Raw genomic sequence first — 24,701 nt, 5'->3', positions numbered from 1 at the left:
TTCAGGATTGGAAGAAAAAAAAAAGAGGGTTAGATGATGCCATAATTTTGAAATGTTTATGTAGGTAAAAAGCAGGTTATCAGCCAATGCTGTTGTGGTTTCTGTTGAATTGTTCACGATTGGCTCCGTGTCCGGTCCATTCCGGTAAAGTCCATAACAGAAGAGCGGGAACCCGGCTGTCAGATCAGAGGGGATTGCAGCCTCTACGACCTCAGTGGAGGAAAATTCCTATTTATTATGGATCTCTGACCGCATTGCTGGGCCCTAAGAAACCGCAATTTGAAAAGAATCCTGTGCCGAGAAGAGACAGGGAGAGTGCTGGAAGTAACCCAGAGGGTCCTTGGAGCCCTCTCCAAACCAAACACCCTCCCAGCGCCCACCCAGACAGCCTGCCCTGCTTCCAGTCCCGGAATGGGGATGGAGGGAGAGCTGGGAAATGTGCCCTCCAAGATCGGCCCGTCTGCCATGACCTACTGTAGCCTCCGCTCTCCGGTTAGCTCTGACGGCCAATTAGAGATGTCAGCGAATGTTTTGATGGAAACCCAAACTAAGTCTTTTCTCAACTTCATCCCCATAATCATGGAAACAGTGGATAGCGGAGGCACGAACTGGTAGCTGCTAAAGGTTTTCCCAAAGATGCATTTGCATGTGCGCATAATTTGTATAAATTCCGTGTGTGCATATAATCATTTAAAATCATAATTTCACGTGCCAGCGTTTGTGCGCACTGCATGGGTCCTCACAAATGACATGCTATGCTCAAATTGCAGAGAGAGTGCTTTATACCTGATCCAAAGGCTATGGTGGGTGGTTTAAGCCATTTTATATATATATAAATATATATTTTAATATGTCTATGAAACTCATCCAAAAATAACTTGAAAGGAATATGCAGTTCACATCTGGTTTTTATATTGTGGCTTGCGGAAAAGCAGAAAAAAATAGGAGCTTTATAATTCTTTACTTACAATGCGAGTGAGGCCTCAGAGTGCCCTCTTCAACTACAGCCTCAATAACTATTGTTGTTTAATGGCCCTATGAGTCAGAATAATGCTGGTTTGGCATTGAACTACTACTAGTTTATTTTAAAAGCAGAACATGACACTATTGTACCTGTGAATGTATGAGATTGATGGGGCTCAAAGAAAATAATGATGAATTTAACTTAGAATTTAGCTTCAGTGTTCGGCATAGCACAAGAGACATTACATTTACATTTATCTGATGCTTTTATCCAAAGCAACTTACAATTGCAATGTATGTCAGAGGTCGCACGCCTCTGGAGCAACTTGGGGTTAAGTGTCTTGCTCAGGGACACATTGGTGTCTCACAGTGGATTCGAACCTGGGTCTCTCACACCAAAGGTATGTGTCTTATCCACTGCAATAACACCACCCATATAAATTATAAAGAAAAGGACAAAGACAATCCACCTGATGGAGTTATACATTAGTAGTAGTAGTAGTAATAGTAGTGAATAGTCATAATGCACATTACATTTACGGTATAATAATAATACAGCATAATAGCGTTAAGAAATCAGAAATATGAGTGCAATTTAGGAATGGTATTCCCTCCTTCCATTTCAGAGAGATGATCAACTGTTTGATGTTGTTTAATGTAGGATGTGTGCAGCGTTTTTGAGATTTTTGTCTTTCCATGTTGAAGTAAATTAGATGTAATCATGCCTACCTATATAGAAAATAGCTGTCCATCTTAAATGGACTTGTTTAGTTTTGATACGTGTCTTTCAAGGGTGTTTGTCACATTAAAGTTTATTTCTTATTTTTAATTGATTAATTTTAGTTTTTTGTTTGGATTAAACGTGTTCCTCAAAGGGGGAGTTTCTGAGAGGAACTGTTTTTGGTTCTTTTAATAAAAATCCTTAAATTCTTATCTTTCACAGTTTAGGTTAGTTTAACTGAGAGTTCAGGGTAGATATGCTTCTGAGGTATCATGTCAGGCTGTAACACATGCAGCATGTGTGTGTGTGTGTGTGTGTCTGCACCTGCAGTGTGAATCTTGTATATCCCTGCCTGTCTTCCTCCAGCTGGCAGTGATTTGTCCATAGGTTCAGATTGAGCAAATAGCTGCAGTGTGTTATTACTGTCCGACTCAGGCAGTCCCATAATACCCCTATGCCACAGGAAGCTGCAATCTTGCAGAAAAGGTCAGCTGTACCAATTACCTCCGCCTACCCTTTTCCCCTTAGTGAGTCCCACTGAGCGTCCCGCACCCACTCCTTCCTCACAGGCCCCCCAGTAGTTGAGACGAGAAGTTAAAGACTGTCATTTGGATTTTGCAGCTGTTAGACATCGTCCCCACCTCTTCTGTTGCATATTTGTGAGGGTTTGTCTTCACTAAATATTGTTTTTGAATGCTTATTTTTCCATTCTCACGGAGAACGTATTGATTTTTTCACCTGTATGGTTTCTGTTTATTTTTATTTTATTTTTCATTTGTATTATTTAATATTTTAGGTTGACCAATAAGATTTTTTATTGAAACACACTAATATGTTTAGTCTTAGTAAGTTTTATTTTTCACACAATAATACATAAACAATCTTTATTATTATTATTAGTAGTAGTAGTAGTAGTAGTAGTGTTATATATATTCATGATGCACATTATATTTACCATATATCATATTATATACAGTTTGTTGGACAAGGTGAACATAAAGCACGACCACTGGCATAGATAATAGTAATAACAATAATGCATAATGAATAAAAAAAAATCATATTAATAATTATAATATCGGGTTTTAATATCAATTTCAAATGGTTGTGTTTATTATTATTGTTATTATTATTTGTGCCAGTGGTCATATATTTATGTTTACCTTTGTTTTTGTCTAGGTCTAACAGACTAGAATTGCTTAAAAAGTTAAGCATTTATATTAACATTAATTTCAACAGGTAAGTTAATTTACCTGTTATTAGAGGGAGTTTATAGCATTAATTTCATTTATTTTTAAGAAACATTATTTTCATAAATGCTGTACCCATCCTTCCATCGTCTCTCTTCCTCTCTCTGTATAGGACACCAGTTAGTCGGACCGCATAAAAGCACAGACTTCCTTCATTAAACGTCAGCTTTGCAGCATCGACCCTGTTCTCCTTACCTCAGCAACTTCAGAGAAAGATTTAAGAGTAGACGTTCCATCTCTCTCCTCTTCTTTTTATCTCTCTCACTCTTGTACAATCTTTCTCAGAGTACTGCATGCAGGGTCCAGAACTGACACTCACCAAGCACCAAACACGAGTTTAAATGGGCTTTGGCTAGTAAATCAAATTGAATTACTCTCCAGTTGGCGATAACTTGATTAGAAACTGCAACATTTAAATTGAATTGTGGGAATGATAGGCAGACACTTACTGCTACAGAGAATAGAAAGCGGCTTCTAAAGAAAACTATCTGGTACGACTTGTGCCTTAGTGGTAAAACCTAAATTAAATAAATAAATCTGACTGCGTGAGTATAAGAAGGCAGCAGGTGCAATGCATTCCAGTTTTTCGTTGAGGAGCCGAGCCGGGGACCCGGCAGCTCAGCGGCGGTACAGCAACCATGGCGACGGACGGGACGTCTCCGTTCCCTCCTACAAGGAATGAGGGTTACCATACGTAACCGAGACATTCCCTTTCAGTCGGTCACTCTCGACGCCACGTCGGTGACCAACAAATATGGGATCCCTATCAAAGCGCAATGGGTGCTGCCCCTTCCAGTGCCCTGTGCGAGCCGCCTGCGCCCCTATTAGGTATAGGCCGGGGCTCAGAACAAGTAGCTCCACTCACCGTTGTCAAAGCACTACCTCACTGGGTGAGATTGGATAACACTGGGAAAACGTACCCGGTCCGCTTGGAACCGGGACGCTGCGGAATCCCCATCCTTCCCGGAAGGAGGTCTCGGAGGCAAATACACATATAGTATCCATTTAGGAGTAAACAGAGAAATTTGAAGTGATTTAAAAACCCTCTTGGAAAGGCAGAAGTCTGCCGGGGAAACACAGGCTCTAGGGCTATACCGTGGACTATACACATACGAGTACCGCTTAGGTCTCAATATGGAACCCACCCTTCCATGGTTCTCACAGATACATCATGAAGGCCTGGCGCCGGACGTTCCACCGCGTCCAGCTGCTTAGGGTGATGGAGGATCTCAACATGGTCTACAGTACGGACACTCTGGGGCAGTTTAAGCAAGCCGACACTAACCGGGGCCTCTCAGTGCCACTACCCGTTTGAGGTGAGAACACAGGAGGATACGGGCTCTAAACGAAGGCTATAGAACCTAGCGAACGTGTTAGGGGTCGCCCAGCCCGCAGCTCTACAAATATCTGTCAGCGAGGTGCCACGAGCCAGCGCCCAGGAGGATGCAACACTTCTGGTTGAGTGAGCTCGCAACCTGAACGGGCAGGGCACATCCTGAGCCTGATAAGCCAGGGTTATGGCATCCACAATCCAGTGGGCCATCCTCTGCTTAGAGACGGCACTCCCCTTCTGCCGGCCTCCGTAACAGACAAAGAGCTGGTCTGAGGTCCTGAAGCTTTGTGTCCGGTCTACGTAGCACCTTAATGATCGGACGGGACAAAGCAAAGCCAGGGCTGGGTCTGCCTCCTCCAGGGGCAGCGCTTGCAGGTTCACCACTTGGCCTTTGAAGGGTGTAGTGGGAACCTTGGGCACGTAGCCAGGCCGGGGCCTCAGGATTACCTGGGAGTCAGCCGGCCCGAACTCTAGGCACGAATCATCAACCGAAAAATGCATGCAGGTCCCCTACCCTCTTGATGCAGGCCAGTGCAAGCAGGAGCAGATTTTTCAATGAAAGAAACTTTAGCTCAACTGAATGCAAAGGCTCGAATGGGCCCTGCTGTAGTGATTTAAGCACTAGAGACAGGTCCCGAGAGGGTATACAGGGGGCCTGGATGGATTTAACCTCCTGGCCCCTCTAAGGAACCTGACGATGAGGTCATGCTTACCCAAAGACTTCCCATTCACGTGGTCATGGTACGCAGCAATAGCAGCAACCTGGACTTTGAGGGTGGAGGGAGACAGCCTTCGCTCCAGCCCTTGCTGCAGAAAGGACAGCACGACCGCAATTGGGCATCTTCGGGGGTCTTCTCGGCGAGAAGAATACCACTCGACAAACAGGTTCCACTTCAAGGCGTAAGCGTGTCTCGTAGACAGTGCTCTTGCCGAAGTGATGGTGTTCGCTACCTCTTGGGGTAGGTCACCTAGAACCTCCGCGTCCCGTCCAGGGACCAGACATGGAGTTTCCAAAGGTCTGGACGCGGGTGCCAAATGGTGCCCCATCTCTGAGTCAGTAGATCCTTTGTCAGAGGAATTGGCCAAGGAGGGGCTGTCGCAAGGAGCACTAGTTCGGGGAACCAGGTCCGCGTGGGCCAATACGGCGCTACTAGCAAGACTTGATCTTCGTCTTCCCGGACTTTGCACAGTGTCTGTGCGAGAAGGCTCACTGGGGGAAACGCATACTTGCGTAGGTCCTGTGGCCAGCTGTGTGCCAGTACGTCCGTGCCGAGAGTTCCCTCAGTCAGGGAGTAGAACAACTGGCAGTGAGAGGTCTCTGGAGAAGCAAACAGGTCTACCGGAGCAGCTCTGAACCGCCTCCAAATCAGCTGGACCGTCAGGGAATGGAGTCGCCATTCTCCCGGGAGCATTGCTCGAGACAGCTTGTCGGCTGTACGACTGAGCAGGACTGGAATGTGAATGGCATGAAGTGACCTCAGAACCTACTGACTCCAAAGGAGGAGGTGGCGGGCGAGTTGCGACATGCTATGAGAGCGCAGACCACCTTGTCGGTTGATGTACGCAACAGTCGCAGTGTTGTCCATTCAGACCAGCACATGCTTGCCTCGTAAGAGACCTTTGAGACGATTCAAGGCAAGGGGCGCTGCTAACAACTCTAGGCAATTGATGCGCCACTGCAGCTGCGGGCCCGTCCAAACCCCTGAGACTGCATGACCATTGTACGTGGCCCCCCAGCCGGTGGTGGAGGCATCTGTGTAAACCACAGCATGCCTGGAGATCTGCTCTAGGGGCACCCCTGCCCAGAGAAATGCAAGATCTGACCACGGAGTGAGGCTTTGGCGACAGGCCGGTGTAACTTGGACTCAGTGAGTGCCGTGCTTCCACGCCCACCTCGGGACTCGGCCATAAAGCCAGTGCTGGAGCGGTCTCATATGTAATAGGCAGAGCGATGTAAGTGCCGCCGCGGCCGCCATATGCCCCAGGATCCTCTGAAAGAGTTTCAGTGGGACCGCTGTCCTGCTCTTGAACGTATTCAAGCAGGCTAGCACTGACCGTGCACGTTCCTCTGTGAGGCATGCTGTCTGTTCGACCGAATCCAACTCCATATCGAGAAAAGAGATCCTCTGCCACGGCGAGAGTTTGCTCTTTTCCCAGCTGACCTGAAGGCTCAACATGCTTAGGTGCCAGAGCACCACATCCCTGTGCTCGCACAACTGATCTCGAGACTGTGCTAGTATCAGTCAATCGTCTAAGTAGTTGAGAATGCGAACACCCTGCTCTCTGAGTCTCACTGGATACCACTGGTACGCTCCTTGAAGAGGGCCCAGCGCATTCCGTGGGTTGCTCCTCTGGATCGGAGGTGCAAGAGGAGTGGTGGTCCCCAGAGGGTTGGTTCCCTGCGGGGTTTGCCACCCCTGTGACCCTCAAACCACCCGCGCTACTGCCGGAAGTGGTTCTCATCTGTCGGCCGCCAGAACGAGCCCCAGATCGTGGCCGCGGCAACGGGACTCTGCCCCCCTGAAGGTAGCGGAGCCTGGTTCGCAGCTCCGAGATGGTCATATTCCCGCAGTGAGAACATGACTCATCCACAAAAGCCACCTCAGCCTGCTCGACGCCCAGACACGTGAGGCAGCGATTTGTGACCATCACCCGTTGCCAGGTAACGACCGCACCCAGAAACGCACGGGTGAAACGGCATCCTTATAAGGAAGATCCGTCGTCTTTACAAAGACACACCCGTGAAGCTCTTTTAGAGATAATTTGCTCTTTAGGAAATGCTCTTTTAGTGCTGAGGCGCACAGGGGAATTGGCCGCTTGCAACACGACAGGGGTAGTGCAGCCTGAAGTGTGCAATCCACTCGACACAGGAACTACCGCCACTGAAGCGCCGTCTCGCCAACACACGAAGCTTCCGAGAACATGCTGAACTCGTAGTTCACAGCAGACACAGTTGAGCAGAGCGATACTAACGCTCGGCTCCGTAGCGAAAAGCTGGAATGCATTGCACCTGCTGCCTCCTTATACTCACGCAGTGATCAGCGGCAGCTGGATGCAATAATTGCATGCCAATGTGCATTGGCTCGTTTAGTTTACACTCGAAGTAGATTGGTCTATCGAAGCGATATCCCATATTCGTCGGTCACCGACGTGGCGTCGAGAGTGACCGACTGAAAGGGAATGTACAATTTGTACAATGTAAAATTTAGCCAGCACAGCTGCATTTTTTTTACAACATTTCCTCTCCGCTCCGATTCAAAAACTGTTGCAAAATTTTTTGCTTGTTTACACCTGCCGCTCTTGAAAAACTAAACTCGCTGTTGCACTTCTTTTCTGTTTTACCCTGGCGCTCGTCCATCTAGAGGGTCCGTAATGAATTTAGATGAACACTGATATTCCTAAGATATTAAGATAACCCATTAAATGTTTCCCAGTGGATTCATATCCATGCAGGCCCAGGGGCCAGTGCGGTCCGCCAGAATGTTAAATGCTTCAAGAGACCCCTCCCTATCAGACTCTCTCTTTCACACACCCACACTCTTTTTCAGTTTCACATTCTCATTTGGTTCTTCTCTAGATGTTAAAGATTTATTGGCTGGCTGTGATGGCCACGGTCAGGATCAATAACTCTTAGCCCAACAGCTCCCACACTCACCGGAGACAGAAAGAGACACAGACAGAACAGGAAAGAGAGAGATTTATAGAGATTTGCATTCCCTGTGTTTGTTTCTCAGCAGAAAACACATCAGCAATGAAATCAGAGCTGTGAAACTGATCAGCAGTGATAAAAAGAGCGATAGAGAATGATACACAGGATTAAACGATGGCAGTGATGTGATCAGAATAACAGGCCATGATGTCTAGGACACACATCTATTGATTGCACTGTGGTATTATGCTGCATTGTGCTGTTGATTTTGCTGATTTTCAACCAGCTTTGGTGCGTTACAATGTCAGTAGTATATGTAAATGAACAGTGTGTATTCTTTCTCATTGGTACCTGCACCAAAACATCCCTGTTTATTTGTGAGCAAAAGTCTACCAGATTTCATAAATTATTTTTGTATCTCTGTTCACAAACATTTCATGTATTTGTGTGTGTGTTTGTGTGTCAGTGTGTTATTTCTATTTTCAATGCAAAATTGTACAGATTTCAAATATTGTCCATTACAATAATAATTAACTAATCTGCAATGCACAAAATTTTAAAATCATTGCATCACTGTTTCATTGTTTTTTTTTGTTGTTATGTTGTGGTGTGTTATGCTTTACAAAAGCCTGGAGTAAATCTAAACTCCATTTGGTCTGAGCAGCACTCACATCTAATCAGTACAAGATTTTTGGCATTAGTTCGCTCATTGATTTCCTTAAGTTTGAGAGCTCAGAATTTGCAGCATAGCTACATTGTATTCATCTACTTTTAAATGGATAAAATACACAACAACCTTTTTTTTGTTTGTTTGTTTGTTTTTAAGAAAATGTAAAGTGGTCCAACACTAAGGTGTGTTTTTAGCATGTTGCTGTTTAGTTGCTGGGGTCCTATGATTGATTGCTGTGGTCTTCTAAAATTACTGATTCCTTATAGGTCCAGAGCTGAAAGAGCTTTTGAACTGGTCTCTGTTATTTCTGTCTCCTACAAATTCAGGGGATTTCTTTGACGTTTGATCACTTTGAAAAGTTATTGTGTATTTCTCATCAATATATTCTTGTTTTTTGCTAGCTTTAGCAAGTGCCACCATGAAAGTGTTCCAAGATGGTGGGTGCTTAAACAAGATTCATAAGTCTACTTGTGGCCGAACGGCTCTATGTTTCATACTAAATTCCGAAGTTGCAGTGTAAAAGAACAGCTCATAATTGTTTCAGTATTTCGGCAGACTGAATTCCCTTCGATCAATCTGTCTCATTGGCTCTGCACTGATGGAAATAGCACCTCTTCCTCTCAGTGATGGAGAATGCTGGGGTGTTGTGTGACTAAAAGTGGGGTGCACACGGTGCGATTTTTGCTGTCTTATAAGCTTGCAGGCAATTTTTTTCTCCTGGGAGAAAATCACAGATGCTCGCATGGTCGTGGCTTGTACCATGTGAGAATAATTACGGGCTGATCCGAGAATGTTACGACCACCTTCCAACCTCCCGATAACATGTAAAAAATAAATGCGTATCTGCGGTTGAACAAGACGATTTGCAGATCCATGTGAAGTTGACCAGAAGATGTCAAAAACCACATTTTGTGTATATAAATAGTCTATATACTAATTTTTGTTTAATTATACAGCTCTATTTTTTATTTGTTATTCCGAATTGTGCCAAATTTGCCGTTCAGCTTTATGAATGAATGTACCTGCTGTATTTCTGGGAAAACAAGCAGAAATTCAGAAATAGCCTTCTCACTTCAAGCCAACTGAAAGTCCATGCTTTTCTCTGCTTTTCAGCCATTCTCTTTGCCATGTCTTCGTTTCTTTTTTTGGACGTCACAACAAGCCATAGCTGCCACAAAGAAAACTATTTCATCCTAAGAATCCATAGTTTTATGAATTTTATGTGAAACGTAATGCTTACGTCAGAATTTGTAAAATCGTAATAAATTTGTGTCGTGTGTGACTGCCTCCGTAAGGTTTTTCGGATAAACTCAATTGTGACACGCGAGGGCTCACGATGTTCTGATCTTCAGAATCGCACCATGTACACCCGCCTTATTAAGGTTGTCTCCTTCGATTAGCTCAGATATAGCTGGAAATGAAACATTACAGGCTGAAGGCACACACACCGACACACGTTAGCACTCATATAAACTGCACTGTGGTAAAATAACAGTAAAGCTGCAGTTAGTAGTTAGCCACATTACATGTTAATGAGGAGGAATTTATTTAAAGCTTCTGTTTTATTTATTTTACAATCAGTGCAGTATTTATCTGACTGACAATCAATAAGGATCTCAATTAAAGTGACAGCATTATACCTGCAGAGGAGCCTATTTTACTTTTTCTTCGAACTGATTCATAGAAATAAACTGAGTATTTCAAGTTAACTTTAAAATTCTACTTGAGAGAGGGGAGTTTAGGAGAATTGCCTCAGTTCAGTCAAATATAAAGCACAATACAATTTGACATGAAGCATGAAGGCATAGTAAAAAAAAAAATTTTTGTAGAAATATCAAAAGATGTAGTAGCCTGAAGTGTTGAATTGTATATATATTTCTCTGAGATACTTGATATGCCTTTGTTTGTTTTTCTGTCCTTTTTTGTGTTTTTGTGTTGAATATTTCATATTATTTAGGGTCTTCATTTCTTCAACCACAAGAGATGTAGCAGTTGCTTTTTATGTCTACAAATAATAACTTTATGTAAACGGATATGCTTCAGTTCTTATGTACATTTCAAGCCATTAAAATAATTATGGATGTACAGATATTTATGCATGACAAGTGTTTATGCTCACCATGGCTGCATTTATTTTATGAAAAACACAGTAATATTGTAAAATAATATTTCCATTTAAAAGAGCTGGTTTCTGTTTGAATCTTAAAATTTAATTTAATTCTGTGATGGCAAAGCTGAATTTTCAGCAGCCAGTGTTGCATGATCCCTCAGAAATAATTCTAATATGCTGATTTGCTGCTTGAGAAACATTTCTATATTTTGATACATTGATACTTTTGATACATTGATACATTCTATTTATACTTTGAATAATAGAATGTTCAAAACAACATTTATGTGGTATTTAATTTTTCTGAACATTGTAACATTATAAATGTGTATACACTACTTCATTACTATTTTTATCACATTTACATTATTACAAGTTTGAAATTATAAAATTATGCTAACGGCATATTTTTTCAACAAAAATGAGTGTGAGATCACACAATATTTTGCAGACCTCATGATGACCCTAATTACTGATGACGTGTTTAGAGCATTTGGGAAGTGTTGAGGTTCTTTGTGTCGATGTGCTGGATTTCTAGAGGAACATTCTGAGCTCAGCTGCAAACTATGTTTATTTTCTTCTGGGTCTGCAAGAGAGAAAGTTCGCTCACTCTTCCTGCCATGACTAACTGTGTAATACTTCATGTTGTTATTTAGCTGTTAGTCACTCTAATGGCTGAGGCAGTGCACAGGAATGTCTTTCACGTAAGGTCACTTCCACAGCTCAGACTTTCTCTCTGACTTTTCTTCTCTGCCCACTCCAACTTTCTTATTCCTCACTGCCAACCTTTTAGCATTCGCTATTTGTCTCTCTATCTGTCTCTCTCTCTCTCTCTCTCTCTCTCTCTCTCTCGCTCTCTCTCCTGCCCTGAACAGAGCAAGTTGGCACACGGGCAAGCTGGCACCCTTCAGTACGGTTACTTGTACTTTGTTCTTGCTTGAGAAAAAGAGGGAGGGATAGAGTGAGTGTGAGAGATAGAGAAAGGGAGAGAAAGCAGAAAGAGCGATCTAAAATGGCTGCCAACGGCAAACCTCCTCTCTGCTCATGAAATGTCTGCCAAAAAGGGGAAAAAAAACTTAAATGGCTGTGTCGATGACTGATTCCTGGCCTGAAATGTAGCTTGCATGAAAAGAAATAGAAACAACTTTCACTGGAAGCAACCTCACTTTTACTGCAGTGACAGTTTTAGTATGGAAAATAAATACAAGGACAAAAAATTCTGAAGCAAGGGGCCATTAAATCATCAACATGCTAAAGATATTACACGAAGCAGAAGCTAGCAGCAAAAATTATGGTTCTGTTGAAGAAGGTAGCCGTCCTCCTGATAGGTCAGAGAGAACTTTTCTCAGGTTACTAACTGACTAGGCTTACGTGTCCAGATCGCACGACAGGTTCCAGTCCGACTAAGGAACACTACCAAAGCGTTTCAAATTTGGAGCGCTTTACAAAATGGCGTGCTTGAGAGAAAATGGACATTGTACGAGCACATTTTATTGCGTCATATTTTCCGTCTGCATTTCTACTGCCATTCTTATTTTATTTGCATGGTGAATGTTACCTGCGTTTTCCCTTAGATTTGTGTGAAAAAGAGTTTTACGATTGGATTAGGTTTTGTTTTTTCATGACTGTCACTTTTTGAGAAGTCGCCTTACAAAATGGCAAACACTACTCCTTGCACCACAAAGAAAATGGCCATCGTTCAAGCACTTAGTATTGCATCATATTTTCCATCTACATTTCTACTTTTTCTTCTTGGACTTGTGTCGGAAACGAAATGAGGAGCTCTCGGTTGAAGCAATTCCTCTCTTATTTACGTTTTATGTTTTGGTGTCTTCAGCTTCACTGTTCCTTTTGGACACTGAGATGTGTCAGAGGCGCTCTGTGCCAATATCTCCCTCAAACTGACACTTTTATTTTTCCTTCCCTCCGATTCTCCTTGCCAGAGATTTGGTCTGAGGGCTGCCTGCCTAGAAACCGCCGCAGCTTTTGGCAGGCGCATACAGGACTCTGAAGACAGTCATGGAGGAGACAAGCAGAGAGAGAGAGAACTGGAGCGTGTCCCTCTGTGTAGCTGGCAGCACTAATCATCCTGGCCTGCAAAGAATCGCAACGATGACAGACATGTTTGTTTATGTTTTGTGTCGGGTTATTTTTTTAATTTTTTAATTTGCCGCACTTTTAAGCATTGCTCGTCTTCTCTGGAATAGACTTCAGACCTCTCAGCATCCATCTGTCTCCTACTGTTTAAAGCCTCTCCAATTTTTCATAATCAAAACATTGAGTATTATGGCCTGGATCCAAACGCTTCCTTTGGAATGTCATTGAAATTTTGAAGATTTGTAGGGTTTATAATTCTTTCTTTTTTTCCCCCAGACCATGTGTATTTTACTTACAACAACATAATTAGGCTGCACTTTGCACATGTATTTTCAGAAAACATTTCATATTTTGTGGCAGGGGAAAATTATGCTGGCATCATTATCCAAGTGGGCGGATTGAAGACTAGCTGTGATGTTAAAGTCAACATAAAATCCAAACTGACCATATTTTTTTTCTAATGCACATTCCTGCTTGCTGTGATTTATTCAGCGGTAGCTTTTATTCCAAAGGTAAAAAAGACTTTCTGGTTACATCACTTGGGCCATTCAGGCTCTTGGGTAACCAGTTTTTGATTCGTCAGATTATGGAAGAAAAACAGGTCACAAACTCGAATTCTCTTTGACTTTTACTGAATTAGTTATAAGAAATTGATGTAAGAAATTTGCACCAGCGTGGCAGTTCCATTGCCGCTTGTATGTGTCTTGAGCAGTAGTTTGTGGTTGGCCTCTGAGTCCTGCAGGCCACAAAGCGTGTGAGAGTCGTAATGAAGCGTGTGCAGCCGGTCAGACTCTCCTCGGCTTTGAACTGGCAGTGGCCTGCAGCCCATCTGATAGGGAGCTCTCTTATTTATTTATCCAGCTTGAGATTTTTTACTGGCTTTTCTTTGAACGCCTGCCAGAGTCCTTGTGGTAACCCCTCTATTCTTTCATTCCCTATTCATAAAATCCTCTGCCGCTTCTTGGCTCGAATTCGTTTTTATGTGTTTATCTGCGTTTTCCCTCACATCCGTGTGGCAAAGAGCTGGAACGCACACAAATGGGAAGGTTTTATGGTTGGATTAGGTTGTTTTGTCATTATTGTGTTGCTTCAATGAGTTTACACTTTGGCAACACAATCCCTGTGCCCTGCCAGTGAAGAGGGTTCAATGAGATTATGCTCGGCCTTGCCAAACAAGTTGAAAAGAAAGAGAATATTTGAATGGTTTTGCAGCACTTTGATACGATGTGTTTCTCGTTTACGAGGCTTATGAGCCATTTGGCTGAGCCTCAGCTCATCAGAGTATCAGAATGCATGGCTGTATCAGTAACCTGTGAGTGATTTATAGAAAACATACAGTGTGTTCGCTTTCTCTGTTGTTTATATAGAAACATGTTCTTATTTCGGATTACCAAAGCTATCGCTGACATGATCAACCACACGCCAGCATGTCAGAGGTTTCTGTTCATTGAACATATGCTTATATTTGGGAAACTCCAGAGTCCAGTTCTAATGCGGTTACAATTTGCTTATGATTACCATTTACAAAACTGCAGCATGTATAAAATCAAGAGTAATCATTCAAATGCTTATTATTGGTATGTTTTATATTCATATTTTGCTGGCGTAGTTGACTAGTTGTTCAATAATTCAGATTTTCACTTACCCTGTTAAGATTTTCTGTAGCCTATAAAAAGACCACTAAATTTTAGCATATATTTTTATGTGGCAGAAATTATTTATATTTTTTATCATTTTATATATATATTATGTCATTTTTTATTTTATTTTTCTATATTCTGTTTTGTTGATTTGGAAGAAATGTTTTTTATAATGTTTGTGTGAAAGTCTCACTAATGACACTGATTTACGTCGCGGATGGATAAGAGCGCTCTCGTCCCGGTTGCGGGGACTCTTATTTTGACAGAGCGAAGCTCATACGGGGGGATGCTTCAGAGCGCTCGCACTGCAATCCAGTCTTGTATCAGCATCATCTTCAGAGAGAATGAGCCGTGAAATTCCCTGACTAAATGCAGTTTTGATCTTTGTTATGTTCTTATGAGTGTTTAAAGTTGTGTGCGTCCAGAGAGAAAGTGAGTACTACAAATTTCACTGTTACTCGGGCTTAGTTGAATGTTGTTTGCTTAGATAGCGATGTGGAAAGAGTAATGACAAAAAATGGATGCTAATGTGAAGTATAGTAGTATTTGAGTTTCATCCAGTACAGTGTAATTGTGTAATTATGTATAATTATTATACATGTAAACTGTGAATTATGTTTCATGTTCTGCTGTATTCAATGATAACATTGGGTTGATGTTCGGGGAAGCCAGTAGTTTTAATGTAATTTATGTTGTTATGAGAGTAATTGTGATAAGAAAGAAGCATTGTTTGTTAGAGCATATCTTTTATTTGTTTGTTACAGACCACACACTCATATGCTGACATTCCTCAGGACATAAAGCAAAGACGATATCACTTAATATTCATGCTCATCTTCGATCTGTGCACAGAGAGTACTGTTTAATACAGCTAATCAAGATCTGGCTCCCCCTCTTCATATGCTTGTATAAATAAATCCGTTAAACTGGATTCCTTCTCCGACTTTGGTGTTCTTAGCGACACACCCGGCCCAGCTTCAACTCATTAGCCACAGCTAGCACCTTACAGTCCTTAGCCCCTCAGCTACATTAGGTCCTTCGAGCCGGATACAAGCTGTTCCGGGAATATGCAACAAAACGGTGAAGCATCCTGGGTCCAATTGACTCGACCTAAAAGGCAGCGGAGACTGCCACATTATCTTGAGGACTATGAGGTTGGTCCAATGAGACAACAGACACAGGTTTCATCTCGTACAAGTTTATTACAGCATATGCATGGTCTAGAGGGGTGGAGCTCTCACCATGAGGGAGCAGCTATGAAGACGCCCACTGAAAGAACACATATCACAAGGTCCCCTCGTCAGGTTCAGTGGGACTCCGATATTAGTGAGCATGATGAAGACTACTCTCCCAGCTATGATACACGTTCAACTAGCCGACTTGCAGAGTGGACATATAGTCCAACACCCTTTGCAGGGGACGAGAATGAGCTGTATGAGATGCGTAGAGAGAACACATCATTATGCCGATCTGAAGAGGACAGGCAGAGCAGCCATGCACAGCTTTGGAGTACTCAGAGGGAAATGCATTCTCCTGTAGCCTCAGTTAGGACACAGCAGGGGGCACGACAAGAATCGTGGCCAGTACCACCTCCTCCTGTAAAGGATCACTTTCCGACCCGAAGGGAAGAAGAGGAGTATGACGACTGGCTACCGCCTCCACCATGGCCCTCTGCTGAACCACCGACAATGCCTCCAGAGGGTGAGGAGAAACAGATGGTCACAATGATAGATAGAATGATGAAGGAACTCCAGCTAATCAGAGATAGTGCTGTATCTAACTCCGCAACTAGAAGTCACCTGTCTTCAACCCCTAAGAGACCACCAGCTAGAAAGTTTCATGATACTCAGCCTCTGTTTCACCAGTCGCATTTTTACTCACCAGGCATCAGCTCTCCTCCTGTTCTGGACTCCGCTAAATCTGGGCCTCTACCTAAACACGTACCAGGATCTCACATGAGTTATCGTACCCACTCTCAAGACATACCATACCAGCCTTTATCAGCTATGGTGAAAGAAAAAAAATACCATGGGCCAGCGCCGAAAATTCCCCTCTTCATCCATAGGGACCCCATGGAATTCTCCCGCCTGAAGCTCGCCCTAATGAATCTGTTGCCAAGGGATGCCACTGAGCTCTTCAAATATCAGGTTCTCATGTTTTATAGCCAACTCATTCATCAATTCACCTATGCCGTACTCGGACACAATGGCCGCATTGAATGAGAAGTTTGGGCAGCCACATCAAGTTGCCTCAAAGAGGATTGCTGCTGTCATGGACTCACCAGAGATAAGGCAGGGTGATACAGCAGCCTTTGAGAAGTTTGCTTTGCATGTTCAGTTGTTAGTGGGCATGTTAAAGACCCTGGCTATGATGGAGAAGTTGAGCTGCGATGCGGCTCACACGTTGCACGGCTGCTCACGAAACTTCCGCCTGAGTTGAGGGCCAATTTCCGACACCAGATGTTCCATCGACCTGGCTCTACTCATACCCTGCTTGACTTAGCAGATTGGCTCCAGTATGAGTCGTTGTGTCAAAGTTATGACACCCCATCTGACACCCGACTCCAAGGGTCACTGAGCCACAAAGCTGAGAAGCGACAGAGTAGATCAGCGGCTACCGTGCTTCATGGGGCAGAGAGCTCTGGAGGTAGTAAGGCCACAAAGCAAGATGGTCAGAGTTCCTCAGATTTCAAAAGGAGAGGCAAGATAAAGCCGTACTGCCCATATTGTGAGAGTTCGGAACATTCTCTGAATAAGTGCCCAGCCATTCAGAAGTTCACAAGGGAGGAAGTCATAGAGTGGATCAAGGTGAATAAAAGATGCTGGAGATGTGGGAGGTCCCACCAAGCTGCACAGTGCGACCTCAAAAGACTCTGTGACCTGTGCCAAGGGAAGCACTTGAGAGTTCTCCACAGTGAACACCCGTCCCATTGCAGAGCCACCCAAAGTAGAGAGTTGTCTAGTGAACAACGGTACCAAGGTTCTTTACCTGGATCGGCCATCAACTTCCACTCATGTCCTATTAAAGGTTGTGAGAGTGCTTCTTTGGAACAAGGACCGTACTCTTGACACCTACGCGGTATTGGATGATGGATCGGAACGCACAATGCTCCTTCCAGAAGCTGTTGACCGACTTGGTTTGCAAGGTAGACCAGAGGATCTTGTCCTTCGCACAATACGACAGGATGTCCAAACCTTGAAGGGATCATCCATCTCATTCTGCATATCACCCCCTTGCACATCCCAGAAGAAGCTTTCAGGTGGCAGAGGCGTTTACTTCAGCGCCTCAGTCTGGCAGATCACTCATATCCCATCTCCATGTTGAAGAGGAAATATAAGCATCTGGCAGACCTCCTTATTGAACCATTCGAGCATGTCAAGCCACTTGTATTGATAGGAGCAGATCACCCCCATCTGCTCACTCCAGTCGAGCCAGTGAGGTTAGGGCCTCCAGGAGGACCGGCAGCCATCCGTACAAGACTGGGTTGGACGCTTCAGGGGCCAACTCAGCTCATCCAGTGGATAGCATGCGCACAACAGTGCCTCCTTACCAGTGTTTCACCACAGACAACAGAGTTGATGAGGAATGTTGAGAAACTCTGGCAGATGGATGTGCTACCTTTTCAGATGGACAAGATGGCAGTGAGGTCGAAGCAAGACAAGGAGGCAATAGAGCACCTGGAGGCAAAGACAAGGAGGGTTGAAGTTGCTGGTATCTTTCGGTATGCTACTCCATTGCTACGGAAACGAGACATGCCCCTGTTCCATACATTAAAAAAAGAGGCGGTTCTACCGAGCTTGAGGAGTACAGAGAAAGGATTGGCTAAGGACCCTCAATGTGCCAAAGCTTACTGTAAGGCAATCAATCAGCTGGTACAATCAGAAGCTGTCAAGAAGTTGGGCCCAGATGAGATCTCAATGACTGGTGAATCATGGTACATACCTCATCACCTAGTTAGCCATAATGGGAAGAATCAGCTTGTTTACAACTGTTCCTACCAGTTTCGTGGACTGAATCTGAATGATGCCCTTCTTCCAGGACCGACCTTGGGTGCATCTCTCCTTGGGGTCCTGCTGCGCTTTAAGCAACAAGCAGTAGCAATTAGTGGAGATATCAGGGGTATGTTCCACCAAGTCCAGCTTCTGCCAGAAGACCGGCCAGTTCTCAGGTTTGTGTGGAGAGATATGAAGCGAGAGGATCCCCCTGATACCTTCGAATGGCACGTTCTGCCTTTTGGCACCACCTGTTCACCTTGTTGTGCCACCTTTGCTCTTCAACGGCATGCTAGAGATCACAGTGTTCCAGGGGATGGTGTCAGAGACTCTGTAGAGCGCTGTTTCTATGTTGATAATTGGCTTCAGAGCGTGCCAACTGCAGCTGAAGCCAGAGGATTGGTCGACAAACTCAGGGAGACTCTGTCATCGGGAGGATTTGAAATCCGTCAGTGGGCATGTAACATCCCAAGTGCCATCGGACATCTGCCAAAGGAAGCAAGGTCGAACAGTATGGAGCGCTGGCTCTCCATTTAGTGGCTGGCTCTCCACTAAATACAGTTTTGATCTTCGTTATGTTCTTATGAGTGTTTAAAGTTGTGTGCGTCCAGAGAGAAAGTAAGTACTACAAATTTCACTGTTACTCGGGCTTAGTTGATTGTTGTTTGCTTAGATAGTGATGTGGAAAGAGTAATGACACAAAATGGATGCTAATGTGAAGTATAGTAGTATTTGAGTTTCATTCAGTACAGTGTAATTGTGTAATTATGTATAATTATTATACATGTAAGCTGTGAATTATGTTTCATGTTCTGCTGTATTCAATGGTAACATTGGGTTGATGGTCGGGGAAGCCAGTAGTTTTAATGTAATTTATGTTGTTATGAGAGTAATTGTGATAAGAAAGAAGCATTGTTTGTTAGAGCATATCTTTTATTTGTTTGTTACAGACCACACACTCATATGCTGACATTCCTCGGGACATAAAACAAAAACGATATCACTTAATATTTATGCTCATCTTCGATCTGTGCACAGAGAGTTCTGTTTAAGACAGCTAATCAAGATCTGGCTCCCCCTCTTCATATGCTTGTATAAATAAATCTGTTAAAATGGATTCCTTCTCCGACACACCCGGCCCAGCTTCAACTCATTAGCCACAGCTAGCACCTTACAGTCCTTAGCCCCTCAGTTACAATGTTTGTTTATTTTTTTCTTTATTTAAAAAAATACTTGAGCAGGAACATTAAATAAACATACAAATTTTAATTCGATACACTAATTCGCAATAATTGTTCAGTGCATCACCAAACTAAATATTTCAGACTTTAAAGCATAAAAACATAAGATCAATGCATGTGACATTTAAGATTAGATCCACCATAGTGTGAAAATTGTTGTACAAAATCAGAATCAGAATGACCTCAATTCTCCAGGCCCCTTTCCAAGTCTTTATTTATCTGTTAAGAGAATCTGCTGAGTTGAAGACTAATGTCTCTCTCTCTCTGTCTCTCTTTGTCGTTCTCAGAAGCTGAACAGAGCAGTAGTCCTCGCACAGGCATTGGTTCAGATCAGGAGGACAGTCGAGCAGCCACCATGGGTAAGAGAGCACATGTACACACACATTCAAACAACCACATGTACAGGAATACTTGCAGTACACATGCATATACTGTGTGCTGCAGCGTACAGTGCGGTGCAGTCCTGTAAGCGTCCTACCCTGCACTATACAAACATCCTGTTTACACAAGTCAACCTACATGCATGGCTTCAAACCCATACCCACACACTGAATATCTCTCTAATTCATGTCACACTCCTACCCACATTCCCCTGATTCAACAGAGATAGTCTGAAAGGCCAGCACTTTATTATGCACCACGTTCGGATAAAAGTCTAGCTCAGTTTTTGGGGGGACTCTAGATACTAACGATCAGGACGGTGGTTTTGCTCACATTTTCAGTCCTGCTCATAATGCTGTGGTACTATTATGAGACTGATGGGATGGCTGAAGTACCTTACTGTGTTCATTGACAACTGTTTAAAATTGGTTTGTCAATTTTATTTGAGTCACAATGCATATAATATTATATAGTAAATAATTAGTGGCTATTGTAATGTGATTATACATACTGTTCAAAAGTTGTGTTCAGTAAGATATTTTTATTTGAAAGAAATTAATACTTTTAAAATACACGCAGCCTTGGTGAGCATAAGAGGCGTCTTTCAAACACATCTTGCTGTACCCAAATGTAAAAAAAAACATAGTATACGTTTTTTTGCTTTACAAATTCTATATTAATCACATAGATCAATATTTTCAGAGAAACCCTCAAATTAAGGTAACTTAAAAGACAGTGAAACATTGTAGGCTATCTGAAGCCTCCTGTTGTCCATAATTCACTCCATCCTGTGTGTACAGGCTGAACAGACTCTGCTTTGGTAAAACTTTGACATTCATTCATTTAGTAGATTCTTTTATCTAGAGTGACTTAGAAATGAAAACTAAATTGAATTTCTTTGTGCGTGAGATGCTGGTGATATCCTTGTGTTGGAAAGTTCCATCATTTATTCCATGTTTTATTTTGTTTAACAGATGCTCCAGAGTTTCAAGAAAGCTTTGTAACTTCGGGCGTCTTCAGTGTAACAGAACTGGTGCAAGTATCAAGAAGTGAGATGCTTTTGTATTTTGTATAATATACTTAAAAGGACAGTTCACCCAGAAATAAAATCTGGGTTGAATTATCATAAGTTAGTGTCATATAACTGTAGAATCTTTAAAAATGCCATGAGGGTGAGTTAATAAAGACAAAATGTAAATTTTTGTGTGAACTGTCCCTTTAAAAGTATCTCTGGGAGTCTGATACATTTTAGTGAATCATTTTCTTGTCTTCCTATCTCATTTGTCCCTTCCCACCTCCCACACAGTCTGTGTCCACATAGCAGACGCAAGCGTCAATTTCACAGCCGTTTTATGTCAGCTTTGACAGTTCCTCATTAGAAGGGAAGGAATCCCACCAGTCTGTCCAATGTAATTGATTGTGTTTAGCTGAAATTATTTTCTTTTTCCTAGTTGGCTTATAAGTGAGTCAAATAAGCGAGACCGCTGTGTATCACTCCTCACACCTGTGTGCAATCACAGTGTTTTACAAGTTACAGACAAACTGATAGATTGCGAATGGGGAGTAATTAAATATCTTAATGTGCATTATGCAGTTTTATCACCATTACCCAACATGCTCGAACCAGTTTTTTTTTTTTTTTTTTCACTCCTACACAATATTTGATGTAAGTGTTCATATGCTGTAGGTCAGTCATGCTGGAACAACAAACCCATTGTTCCCACTTTGTATATACATACAACAAATTCAGACGTAACTGAACACACACAATACTGCCTGGCCATTAAGCTCGAGCAATTACTGTGCATTGCAACACACACACACACACACACACACACACACACACACACACACACACACACACACACAAAGAAATGGAATGATATTAGGAAAGAGGTCAGCCCAGGTAAGAGCAGACATGCAGTGGCACAGATTCATAAGCCTCCCGTGGGTTTAAACATGAATGTGTGAGATTACACCCACATGATGCAAGTATTTAACAAGTCGTGCTGCAAAACTCCAGTTTACTGTACACTAAATAAACAATCACTGATGTTAACCATGTGAGTCAAAAGACTAAGAAATGGCTTAACTCCAAATATTCCTCTATGTGAAGGTGCCAAGGGATTTATCATAATGTGCAATACAGTTTTTACTGTCCCATACAATAAGAAATGAGGCATTGCCTTGGTACAGTGAATGAATCAAGTTCCCTACCATGGTTATTTAGTATTTACCATTGTACTGAATGATTACTATTTTCATTTGCCAGGCTAGGCTATTTCAAAGAATGTGTGTCCCTGGACCACAAAACCAGTCTTAAGTCGCTGGGGTATATTTGTAACAGTAGCCAAAAATACATTGTATAGGTCAAAATGATAGATTTTTATTTTATGGCAAAAACCATTAGGATATTAAGTAAAGATCATGTTCGATTAAGATATTTTGTAAATTTCCTACCGTAAATATATCAAAACTTAATTTGGACATGCTCAAATAGGGATTCGAACTCAGGATGCCTGTAGTGCAACAATGTTGTATGTTGTAAGGCTATCAGCGCCAACTAGAATATTTTCTGAAGGATCATGTGACACCAAAGGCTGAAGTAATGATTATGAAAATCAGATTCAATTCTGAAGAAGCTTTGCCATAACAGGAAAAATTGTAATTTTAACATATATTAATATAGAAAACATTTATTAAAAATTTTAATCATATTTCAGAATATTTTTGCACTGTATTTTTGATCAAACAAATGCATCCTTGGTAACTTAAGACACTTTTAAAAACATTTTTAAAACAAAATATTATTGACTGCAAACTTTTTAATGCTAGTGCACATGTTTGTATTTTTACAAATAGATGATATAAAAAAAAACACACAAAATAGTTCTACATCAAATGTATTTAAGCTCTAACTGTTGTATGCTTATCATAACCTCTGTGTGCGTGTGTGTGTGTGTGTGTGCAGCACCAGTGGTGACGGGCATGGGGCCGAACTTCTCTCTCGGGGAGCTTCAGGGTCATCTTGCCTATGATCTGAACCCTTCAGGGGTGGGAATGAGGAGAACCCTTCCCAGCACCTCCTCTAGCGGGTCAGTACACACTTCTCCACCACACATCTGCCTGCAGCAGACACACATCTTTTTGTCAAAGGCACTGTGTCCTTGAGCTACTTTTGACTGGTGATGAGATCTAACCTGTGTGTGTGTGTTTGTATGTACAGTACGTGGTTTAAAAAAATTTGAATTGTTCTAAAGATGTCCATAAGTAATTACCTTTTAACCTTTGTTTTTAAATGACCATCCTTTTCATAAGGAACTGTTTTTTTTCCTTTCTAATTATAAGATAGATATAGAACACTTTTATTCTGGTATTATTTATGTATTTTATGTAGTTTATTTTCTGTAACTGAAAATATATCTGTCCACTATATAAACTCCATTTGTTTATTGAGCATATAAGTAAAATCTCCATTCAACTTCTAGACAGTAAAAAAAAAAAAAAAATAAATAAATATATATATATATATATATATATATATATATATATATATATATATATATATATATATATATATATATATATATAATGAATTAAATTACAATCGTAAATGCTTGGGGTCCACTACAGTGAACGGATTAGTTAAGTACATTTTTATTTCATAATTCATGTATCAGAGAGTTAACTTTGATTTATTTTAATTTCTGCTACAACAAAAGCTGTAGCGGCATCCCAATTACCTCAAGATCAGAATCAACAGTGACTACATTGTAGATGTTTGTATGCCAGCTGTTGTTTTTGAGTTTGGAGGTCCTTTGTGTTGCCATGAATGCAACAGCCTGCAGCAGTTGCTGATTGGTTCAAACAAACCAAAATATGTTCGGCCTATTTATTCAAACCAGGCTGAAACTGTGGAGCATGTGAGAGAGACAGTTTGGGAGAGCATTTGTTTGTCTGTGTAAGAAATAAGGTTTGACTAAATAATGCTTTTCTCCATCATTCATTTTTCCCCCTTTCTTTCTCCTTTTTTACTCACACAGAAGTAAGAGACACAAGTCAGGATCCATGGAGGATGATATAGACACCAGCCCAGGGGGCGAGTACTACACCTCTCCCAACTCCCCTGCCAGCAGTTCACGCAACTGGCAAGAGGAGATGGAAGGAGGTGAGCCTTGTGTTTGATCGCACAAGACAAAATTTTAACATAGAAATACAGCGTTGCAAATTTTATCAAAGGTTTTCAGTATTCCATTAATTTATTGGGCAATAAGTTTAGAACCGGGCAATGAACTTATTATATCCCTCTGTAGCAACCTAGGATAAGGCACATTGGTGGCTTATACTGTATTGACTGTACCAGTTCCCTCAATCCTTGTCCACTTCTGTAGTAATCTAGTCAAACTACACTGTAAAAAGTGTGGTAACACTTTATAATAACTTTCATTAATAAATCATTAATAAACATTATGTAATGCTTAACGGATCATTAGTTAATATATATTCACATATCTAGAAACGTGAAATAATGTGCTATAATAATGTGCTATAATAATGCAATAGTCTCAACTTTAGATTGGGTATTGCAAAAACATGAACAAATGATTAATAAATGATTTGTTAAGATGTAAAAATAGGGTGAATTTGTTCATTT

At 42.0% G+C, this 24,701-nt stretch overlaps 1 protein-coding gene across 6 annotated transcripts in view; it reads left to right on the top strand.

Annotated features, from left to right (window-relative positions):
* The window catches only part of nfic (nuclear factor I/C), a 111,372-nt gene that overhangs the window by 56,866 nt on the left and 29,805 nt on the right, over positions 1–24,701 (top strand). For 5 of the 6 annotated variants that reach the window (XM_059503797.1, XM_059503792.1, XM_059503794.1 and 2 more), the window contains exons 3-6: positions 19,954–20,025; positions 21,022–21,096; positions 23,019–23,142; positions 24,091–24,215. In XM_059503797.1, coding sequence (XP_059359780.1) covers positions 19,954–20,025; positions 21,022–21,096; positions 23,019–23,142; positions 24,091–24,215 — 396 coding nt within the window. The remainder of the gene's footprint in view (positions 1–19,953; positions 20,026–21,021; positions 21,097–23,018; positions 23,143–24,090; positions 24,216–24,701) is intronic. The other variant, XM_059503795.1, reaches the window with a different exon arrangement.

Source organism: Carassius carassius, chromosome 21 (assembly GCF_963082965.1).
Source record: "Carassius carassius chromosome 21, fCarCar2.1, whole genome shotgun sequence".
Classification (NCBI taxonomy): domain Eukaryota; kingdom Metazoa; phylum Chordata; class Actinopteri; order Cypriniformes; family Cyprinidae; genus Carassius; species Carassius carassius.
The sequence above is the reverse complement of the archived record's forward strand: the minus strand, read 5'-3'. Positions and strand labels throughout refer to the sequence as shown.